This window comes from Cyprinodon variegatus, unplaced genomic scaffold, assembly GCF_000732505.1.
Source record: "Cyprinodon variegatus isolate N-32 unplaced genomic scaffold, C_variegatus-1.0 Scaffold236, whole genome shotgun sequence".
NCBI classification, from domain to species: Eukaryota; Metazoa; Chordata; class Actinopteri; order Cyprinodontiformes; family Cyprinodontidae; genus Cyprinodon; species Cyprinodon variegatus.
The window spans coordinates 1,061,853-1,072,061 of NW_015150689.1; the positions used below are offsets into that span (position 1 = coordinate 1,061,853).

The following is a 10,209-nucleotide window of genomic DNA, read 5'->3' on the forward strand; positions in this document are numbered from 1 at the left end:
TATATATGTGAATCTTTTACTTTCGGTTTCAGTAGAAGACAACACATACAGTAACTATACAGCAGGTATTATCAGTGCATTAGTCAGATATTTCTTTCATGAAATGTTCCTTAATAGGACTGGAAAACTCAGTCAAAGCTAAAACCTCAATAAGGCTAAAAGAGGAATAAGAAAATATTCTTTCTCCTTATAGGTCTGCCACCCACAGAGCAATGACACATGAGCTATGTCACTGAATTTTAGTCTTAAAACAGAATTAATGACATTATGCAACTTGCATAACTGTTTTACAGAGTTTTGCAAAGTGAATATAATAATGAATATAAAATATAAGGTAGCAGGTATCAGGTAACAGAAGATGCTTTTAAGATTTCAGCCATCATAGTCATTTTGCGTTTACTCTTTATTGTACACTCCAAATGTACATTTCAATGAAATTAGACTTCTGCATATAACCCATCCCCCTGTATGTAACCTAGCCCTTGAAGCAGGGAGCAATCTGGGGTTAAGGGTCATGCTCAGAGACCCAGAGTGGCAGGCAGAGGGGTTTGGATCAAATACTAGCAGTAGACATATTGCTCAAACCACTATTGTTGTGCAAACAGTCAGATTGTTCAGCATGAATTTATTTTTTGTCCTTGTAGTTGTAAGTTCCATTAACAGTAGTGGTGTCTTGCTTTCTGATTAGACATGAAAGAATACTATCAAATTCTTCTTTTTTTGTAGTTAACAGTTAGATTCTAGACTGTGTCCTGGATTTCTTACAAAAGAAAGAGTAGGTTACAATAAATAGGGGGGTTGGGGGTGTATCCATGTCTTTATAGACTGGATGATCAATGTAACTTAGGGCTTTTTTGTCTATAATCCACATTATTGTCATGGCCTTTTATATCATGTGTTTTCTGATGTTTTTAAACTGTGTTGTGAAGCACTTTGTAGCTTTGGTCTATGAAATGTGCAATACAAATAAAACTTACTGAATAAGGCTTATACATAGTTTTCAATCTACGGTATTTTCTATTTTAGTTAGAGGTGAGTGGAAGGTTATGATGGTAAAATGGTAAAATGGCATGTACTTATCTAGCGCCTTTTTTCAAGTCAGGAGACTTGACCAAAGCGCTTTACACTACATTCATTCACCCATACACACACACACACACACACACACACTGATGGTGGCAAGCTACATTGTAGTCACAGCTGCCCTGGGGTTCACTGACAGGTACACTGGCGCCACCGGGCCCTCTGACCACCATCAGATGAATCTTACTGTCTGATTAGTAAAGGATGTCTAAGTATGGTTTAAAGATTTTAAGCGTTTAAATGTTTTAAACATATTGGTTAGGAAAATTACCGAATGATTTATCTACTTATTTCTTGGTACACTTCTTTATTTCATGGGTCATTCATATTTATTTATTTCATGATATATTTTCATTCTCCGTAAATCACATAAGAGGAATCAACTTTGTGTCATGATTAAAAAATAGAGAAAATTAATTTTGAATTAATATGAACAATAATTAAGACATGGCTATACTGTAGAAGTACAGTATATAACCTTTCTTAGATTTCATTACGCTTAAAAAAACACACACAAAGAAACTGTATTGGTGATTGGATTCCCTATTTGAAAAATTAAAGGTGACAATAAAAGAAAAAGAAAAAGTGCTTTCCTGGTTTAGGATAATCATTGACCAGAAAATTTCCAACACATTTTTCATGTTAACTTATTTGCTCTTTAGACAGGCTGGGAAGATAAATACTGTTGACTAAATAAAACATTTCCAGGTTGAAAAATTCTGACTAACTTCCTGAAAGGGATAACAGCAAAAAAAAAACAAAAAAAAACATCCCACTAGTATAAAGAGACGATGAAGAAATAAACACAATGTTCATTGATTCTCCAGAATTCAGTGTTTTTCTGTAAAGTTTGTGTCACTGGGTGTGGGTTATAGAATTTCTCTCTAAACGATGTTAAAGACTATGTTTTGGTACGTAAGTTTACAAAGAACAGCTTCCATTTGGAGTCCTATCCCGGAAAAGGAGGCCTCCCGATACTCAAACACTAACACACAGTGGTGAGAGTATTTCCCAGGCTCCTTCCCGGTTGCTCCTAACTATTGGGTGGGAACGTTTCATAGAAAATTATATTGTAACAGTTCAGGAGAATTTTCAGAACAAGTAGTCAGTAAACAAGTCATCTATATTGCTGCCTGGACACCATTCTAGGATTCAGTCTAGCAAATATCAGTTATTACTCTTTATAAACCTGTACTGCAACAAAACATGTGCATTTCTTTTTGGTTATTTACAAATCAAAACTTCCCATAGCCAATAAAATGACTTGAATAGTTAGAAAAATCAAAAAATATATGTACAGTATTTTATGATAAAGCTAAATGCTTTAGTGTATTGTTATTTTCTGTCCTATGTGCTTGGTTGTTGCTCTGGGTGGTTTCTTGAGGACATTACAGTTTCTTTCCACTATTCAAATCAAAACTTTGGATTATTTTTATATTTTTTAAAATAGAGCGTTTGGGGCATGCAATGTTGGCGCAGTGGTTAGTTCACACGACCCATGTATGGAGGCCTTGGTCCTCGACGTGGGTGACGCATGTCTCTCCCCCTCTCTCATACTCCCTTTCCTGTCGGCCTACTGTCCATGAAAACAGGCCTAGTGCTGTAATAAAAAAACAGAGATTGGTAATGCTCACACTCCTATATAATCCATTCATCCATTTGATATTACAGCATGATGTTGCTTTGGTGCTGGACTGAAAATACAAAGGTCCGAAAATAGCCTATACCCACCCTATTGCATGATAACAGCTTGTACAGTCACCCGTCTCTGCTCTATATGGTCCACTGTCTTTTGTAGCTAGCCTTGGATTTAAAATGTAAGTAAGAAGTGTAAAACCTACTATCTCTATACAGAATATATAACATGTAATTGAACTTTATTGATCTCATGTTGCATCATGGGGCACCCGGGGAGCAATCTGGGGTTAAGGGTCTTGCTCAGAGAGCCAGAGTGGCAGTCTGTGGGAGTGGGGCTCGAACTCAGAACCTCAGAATTCTAAGCTCTATGGCCTAACCACTAGGCCGCCACTCCCGAAGAACACTTTACCCTTCTTTTAAATCTGTCTCAAACCCAGGACTTCTGTGAAGACGGGTGTGGGTTGCTTACTCACCAGGATAAGAAATGAGAGCTCGAGCTAGGCCAAGGGTCGGCAACCAAAACTGCGTATTTATCATGATTTCCCTGGAAATGCCTTTCCAAATTACTCTTTTTTTTTTTTGACAAACTCTCATTACAAAGAAAATTGCAGGCAATCCTTCCGCACTGGTAATGAAAGCAAATGATGCAGTCCATTCTTCTTCGAATCTTGTGTTCTCATCAGCTGTGACATCAGTCAGTCAGTCAAACATTAACTGTTATTTATTTTAGGATACATAATTATTTTAACACTATTTCCCATAACTCATTCAAAATAGTTAGGTTATCCTGAGCTATTTATTTCATCCTCTAGGCTGGGACTGAACTATAAGACCAGGCAAGTGAATCACACGTTCGTTATCGTCCACCTCCAGAGAGACGTGGTCACTAACATGTTCGTCTCCTCCTGCCAAGCCTAAGCCTTAGACTGCGTTTCCAGTAAACGTTTAAAAATCAAACTGTTTGTCTGCCTCAAACACTGGACACTATTGTTCTACATTACATCATGGAAAGTTTACCATTGCGGGGAACTGTTTACATTCCACCTTCTGCTGTTGCCAATATTGGGTGTGACATCATTAGTCCCACTGTTACTAAGCTACAAGCCAAAGACGTTTGTGGTGATAACTCTGCTCCGTTTCCAATGTCCCAGCAGTGTGTCAGCTGCCAGGCCAGAAAAAACAACTTTGTACATCTCTTAATTTGATAATATCCTTGTTTTTCTCCCCTGATAAGAGGCAACCTGTTTTAAAGTTAACTATAAAACTTGTCACAAGAAGCTGAAGAGGACCTAAAAGGTTGTTTTGAGGCAACAGACATGGATTCACTGTCTCAGTGATATAGATAGAACATCAATGCAATGACTGAGTGTGCGAATGCCTATAAACACTCACCAGAACTGTGAGAAGATCTCCCAGTAATAAACCTTGGATCACCACTGATCTGAAAGACCTGCTCAAAATGAAAGCATTTAGGAAGGATGTCTGGTAACAGTTAAGGACTATAAATAAGCAACTTCAGGTCAAAATAAGAGAAAGCAACACTATTTACAGGAAGAAGCTGGAAAGCAAGCTCCAACAGAAAAATATCAGAAAGGCATAGTCAGGGATGAAAAAAATCAAAGAGTTAAAGGCTTAATAGAATGAGACAGACAGAAGTCTGGACAGGGCCAATGAACCAATGATATTCTTCAATTTCAGGAACAAGTCAAACGGACATCCCCCCTCCTTTAACCCAAAGCTTCCCTCTCAGACCTCAAATGTTTCATCTTGATCTCTCCCATGACCTTAATGATTCTATGTATTTTTTCTCAACCAAATCAGAGGTGATAGTGTTCCCTCCCCCTTCCACCTATCTGCTTTTAGAAGGCAAGTGAAAAGAGACAACTGGAGAGAGAAATCACAATAAGGCTCAAGTCCAGATGGTGTCAGCTCCAAAATACTGGAGGCCCTTATAGAGTACTTCTTTTGGATCCTACAGCACCGCTTCAACTTTAGCCTGACCAAGGGGATAGGATGTATAAAGCCGGGCTTACACTGTGCGATATTTTCAATCATTGCACGCAGCTACAGTTCATCTGTACGACAAAACTGCAGAGTTTAAAAGTTCACAGCTCACGATGCATGTTCTCACACACTGAGGCCCGACGCTCGGATGCAATCCACCTGCTCACACTGGACGTCCAGACATCAAATGTCAGACAGAGTGCCGAGAGAAAGTGCTGGTTGGACTTGTCAATCTGGAAGAGGAAGAACTCTGTTGTTTGCACAAGGGCAGTGCTCGAGGTTCTCATAAATCGGCTCGTAGATGCTCATAACTCTGCTTCAACAGTAGGATTTGTCCACAAACACCTTACGACGGTTAACTGAATTTCAAACATGTTTGATTTTCTCCAGACTTTACGATTCCTGATCGGGAGGTGGCCGTGAGAGGCTAATTGCCCCTCGTTACCCCCTATATATTACACAACGCACGATGAGGGTGAAACTCTGCCCGGCTGGAGAATCTGCCTGAAAAGGGCAAAAAATCGTACAATATATGCCCGGCTTAAGACCTGTTGTCAGCATCACAGGAGTACCATGGGGGACAGTACTCCCACCATTCCTTTTTACTCTGCATACCTCCAATGTCTAGTACACAACAAAGTCCTGTCATCTGCAGAAATACTCAAATAACTCTGCAGTTGTTGGGTGGATCACAGATAGACAAGAAGCTGAGTACAAAGGGCTAGTGGGACAATTTGTGGTGTAGTGTGGAAACAATCATCTAATCCTGAATGTGAACAAAACAAAAGAGATGATTGTAATTTTCAGGAGAAACAAGATCAAATTGATTGCAATTAGCATCATGGGAGAAGAAGTAAAGGTGAAGGAGGTGTATAAATCTTAAACCTTGGTGTTTACTTGGACAAAAGACTAGAATAGAGATGCAACTGTAAAACCATCTCTAAGAAGGGAAAGACTAGACTGTAGTTTTTATGGAAGCTTAGGTCCTTCAGTGTTTGCAGGAAATTGCTGAATCTTTGTTAAGTCTGTTGTGGAGAGTTTAATCTCTCCTGCCATCATCTGGTGGGGTAACAGCATGAAAGGGGATGATTTAAAGAAGGGCGGCAAACTGACAGGAAGGCTAGACTGATGAATTCACAAAGAAGAGTTATTTATAAACTAAACAATATTATGCACAATGTGAGCATCCTCCTCAGAAGACTTAAAAAGCAAAGTATTTTAATCCAATGCTTATCCAGATCTGGTGCAAGACAGATCGCCACAAGAGATTCTTCCTGCCTGCCTATTAATAAATACAAAACCTTAAAATAAACGTATAGGGTACTTTTAAATAAATTTAATTGAATCTTAGGTAAACCTGCAGCATGCACCAGGTTCTTACGAAAATTCCTTAACTCAGCCTCCCTGCATCTTATCTTGGGTCTGCATTGTCTACCATGCTCACACTGATTTCACCAGCCTTGTACGCTGTGGTGTCTATAATTTTACTAAACCTTAGCAAAAGTAACCAGCTGCATTGCACACATTATTCTGTGTTTAAGTTTATTTTTGAAGACATCCACCACCTATCAAATTCTGGATCTTTTTCTCTGATTACTCCAGTTTTTTTAACACTATTAAATCCTAGGACTATTGAGGTAAAAGCTGAATAAATCAGGACTGACCCATTTTCTTCCAAATGGCTTCTGCAGAATATGAAGACCCAGATTCTGCAGACTACCCGCCAAAAGACAGATCTATTTGAGTGCGAGGGAAGCTTATTGAGACCTTTCTTTTACTCCGTTACCATTTGTTGTAGCAGCAGTTTGTTTCAATAGTAAAGATTAAGCAAAGGGAGATTATCATTTAGAGGGCCTTTTCTGTTGTGGAATGCCCCATGAACACAGTTCAGGATGTAGTGTGACCAAATGTCCTGAATTGTGTGTGGCAGTCGTCCATGTATCCATTCTTGTCTGCCTTCCCAAAAATGACAACAATTGGCTGGATAAAAAAAAAAGTCAAAGAAGTATTCACAAGAGCTTCTCCTAAATGTGAACAAAGCAAAGCTGTGGTCACTGTCACTGAACTGCACCAGTGCCTGGCATCGTGAACCAAGCTGCTCACAATGCTCTTAACACAGAAAAGGTAACAGATTTTAATACAAAATATGATGAAAAATAGCTTTAAATTAAAGAAGATGCAGCTGCAACAAAGACTGTGGTCTGCAGGTTAAGCCAGTTACAGGTGGTTCTTAGCTTTCCCTTTTCCAAAGGGATTTTTTACATTTGATACAAGCGCGATGGCAGCACTGTAAAAGTGATTCTCCAAAGAAACAAGCAGCTGATGCATACGCATCCTAGTTATCCCACATTTGTTTTGTTTTGGGGGGGTTTTTTCCAGCAGGATGTGAGAGACAAATGGACATTGTGTTTGGACGAATGGAGCAAGGGAGCAACACTGACAGTTTATTCCCTCCAACTGGGATATATGAACCCAGGCTCCCTGTTTACAGGACATGTGACTTACCCCTTCAGCTAGCCAGCTGCTAGCTCTTAATAATAATTGTTGTTTATTGTTCTCACACTAGAGAAATTTACCTCTACATTTAACCCATCGTCTTAGGGAGGAGTGGGCTGCCATTGTGTGATGCCTGGGAAGCAATCAGAGGGTTAAGGGTCTTGCTCTGGAACCCAGAGTAGAGGCTGTGGGGATTGAACCGGGTACTTGCAACCTTCTTAGAGAACAAGCACACTACTCTAACCACTAAGCCGACACTCTCCCCAAAATATATTTCTAATCTAATGATTTCAAATTGATGCAAATCAAAACACATTTTGTAGTTTTAGTTTGTCTCACATATCCTTTCAGTGGTCTTATAAATCTAAAGAAATATTTCCTGGAATAAACTGATTAGTTTTTATTTTTTTGGTTTGTGTTTTTACTGTCATATGCAAAAACTATTACAGGACAGAAAACAATGTAATCTTCCCCGCTTCTTGAAGGTTTAGGAGCAAAAAAATTGCTACTGCCTTTTAAAAAAGTATACAATTGTGGTTCATGAAGACATATGGGGGAATTTTAAAAACCCATTGCCATGAAAAAAAATCACACATTGACTTAAACCTTTATATCATATCTAAAATTTTCACTCTATCGTTCTTATTTTGCTTTTCATTTCTTCTTTTCACACTTATATAACCAACAATGTGTTCAATCACAACATTGTTTTCAATAACTTAACAAAGAACAAAATCACTGATATTTAACCCGTGAATCGTATACAGGACAAAAATGGACAAAGTGAATCAAAACCCGACATAAACACAAATATATAGATGAAAATTACAGTATAAAATCAAAATAGTTATTTTGCTTGCTAATATTACACTGTATATCGACTTTTAAATAATTTTCCATGTAATTTAGCAGCTGTGTGTTTATCAGACCCTTGATCACTGGTCACTTTTGTAACCAGAAATAAAACAGGCTGTTATGAGTAATTTCTGACTTTCCAACTCTGTGGGGGGGAAAATGTGACTAGTGTTGGGTTTGCAGTTCCTCTTTCCAACACTGTTGTGTCTCTTGAGCTTTGGTCTCTTTCCATATCTTGTAAAGGTAAATCATGTTCGAATCCTGGATTGATATAACCTTGTCTGTGCCGATTCCGTACCTCTTCAAATATCTGAAGAACCTGAAGTGCAAGACAAAATGGAAAGCCTCAATATCAATAATCACCAGAATGAAACAGTTTATTCTACTACTGTAGTACAGGAAAACATCAACAATCTTTGTTACCTTGGATTTTGGAATGAGTCCCACTCTGAAGAAACCAATATGTCCAGTTTCAATCTTGGTGCAATCAACGACAGTAGACGCAATATTCTCTGGGGACGGTCCATCGCACAACACCCCTTCCACCTAAACAAAAAAAAACAAAAAACTAAACATATTTACTGCAAACCAAGAATGTGTTTATTTTTCTTTGAACTCATCAGAACTAAATCCTGGTTATTACCTTTTTACCCAGTTTGGCATACACTTGGTTATGGTGAGTTGTGTCTGCTTCACCTGTGGGGTTGGCTGAGGTGACTGCAATTGGACCCACCTTTCAGACATAAAACCAAGTCAGTCAATTAAGTTATATTTATTTGAAATCTGATGGTCTTTTGTGCCTAATGTTAGAGTTTACCAGATTAATTAGATGTGTGGCTACTGCACAGTCTGGGCTTCTGATGGCAATGCTTTGTGGAGTTCCAATGTGTATGGCAGCATCTCCCAAACCAAATACATCTAACCAAGGACCTGTAAGAGTAAGCCCATGAAACAAATATAATATTCAAAAAGGATATATAGTCTCATCTGAAAATACTGACTCTCTCACCTCTGGGTATGACCATGCTAATTGATGAAGGCCATGCAGCCTCCATGAAGTCGAGGAGCAGAGGGCTCAGCAGGTGTCTAACAGGCTCCAGCTGCTTGACAGAAGAGATCCACATAGACATGGGTCGGTCCTGAGCCTGTTTCTTAACCCTAAAACCAAACAGCAGTGATTCTTGATGGGGAAATAAATAACTGTGACACTCTGAGACAGTTTCAATATAATGAGACTTACTTGTAAGCTTTGATAACTGCATCTGGCCTGTTGCAGGCAGCTACCAGCACATAGACAGTGTCAGTTGGCATTCCACATATGCCTCCATTTTTCATTATTTCTGCATCCAAAAAAACAGAGAACAGTGTGAAAGCTGAGTCCAGGTCAAACATCTAAATAGCTTTAAGCAAAAAATGATAAGTTATGTATTTCTACCTGCAATCTGCTGGACTGATGATGCTTTGCGAGCTGGTACATGAGGACAGACTCCTTCCCCTCCTCCGACCCCACCCAGCTTGACTAAAGGTTTTCCCAAAGGGATTTGGGGAGACTGAAAGGTGCTATTAAAAAGGTGCGCCAAAAAACAGTAAAAACTGACAAGACCAAAGATGATTGTGACGCCAATATCATAACCATAAGGCAGTGCACCTATTGCATCAAGCAGGAAGCTGATTAGGATAAGCTGGAAAGTAAATGCATAGATGAACCAGGCAACATTTAGAAATAAAGCTGCAATTGTCACCAGAAGGTTAAACAACATGAAGCTAATAATCCCAACAGCTACGTTAAAGCTTCTGGTCTCACCATAAAGACCACCGAATCGTGTTAACCCCCATACTGTCCACATCACCCCATAGAGAATAAAGGCTGTGCTCTCAAACGTTTTACCCCGAGCAAATGCCACAGAACCACAAAGTAGCTGCAACACTCCACCAGCCATTACGGCCCAGGGTAGAACCAAAACCTCCAAGGGATTCCTGTCTCCAATGGTGGCTGTAATGGCAAAAGCAGCCAGAACATTGCAAGCATGGCCCAACACTTCTGCATCTGCATACTTGGAGTAGCCGAGGTGGGGCGTATGTCGCTCTTTATCGAGAGCCCTGAGAGTAAGAGTTTTAATCCTATTTACTGAA

At 39.3% G+C, this 10,209-nt stretch overlaps 1 protein-coding gene across 1 annotated transcript in view; it reads right to left on the reverse strand.

The window, feature by feature from the left end:
* Window positions 1–7,732: 7,732 nt before the first annotated feature.
* The window catches only part of LOC107089027, a 4,966-nt gene continuing 2,489 nt past the window's right edge, over window positions 7,733–10,209 (reverse strand). The window contains exons 4-10 of the mRNA XM_015381543.1: window positions 9,512–10,204; window positions 9,317–9,416; window positions 9,086–9,234; window positions 8,894–9,006; window positions 8,720–8,809; window positions 8,500–8,622; window positions 7,733–8,395 (exon numbers count right to left, since the gene is read on the reverse strand). Of these exons, the coding sequence (XP_015237029.1) occupies window positions 8,195–8,395; window positions 8,500–8,622; window positions 8,720–8,809; window positions 8,894–9,006; window positions 9,086–9,234; window positions 9,317–9,416; window positions 9,512–10,204 (1,469 nt within the window). The 3' untranslated portion in view covers window positions 7,733–8,194. The remainder of the gene's footprint in view (window positions 8,396–8,499; window positions 8,623–8,719; window positions 8,810–8,893; window positions 9,007–9,085; window positions 9,235–9,316; window positions 9,417–9,511; window positions 10,205–10,209) is intronic.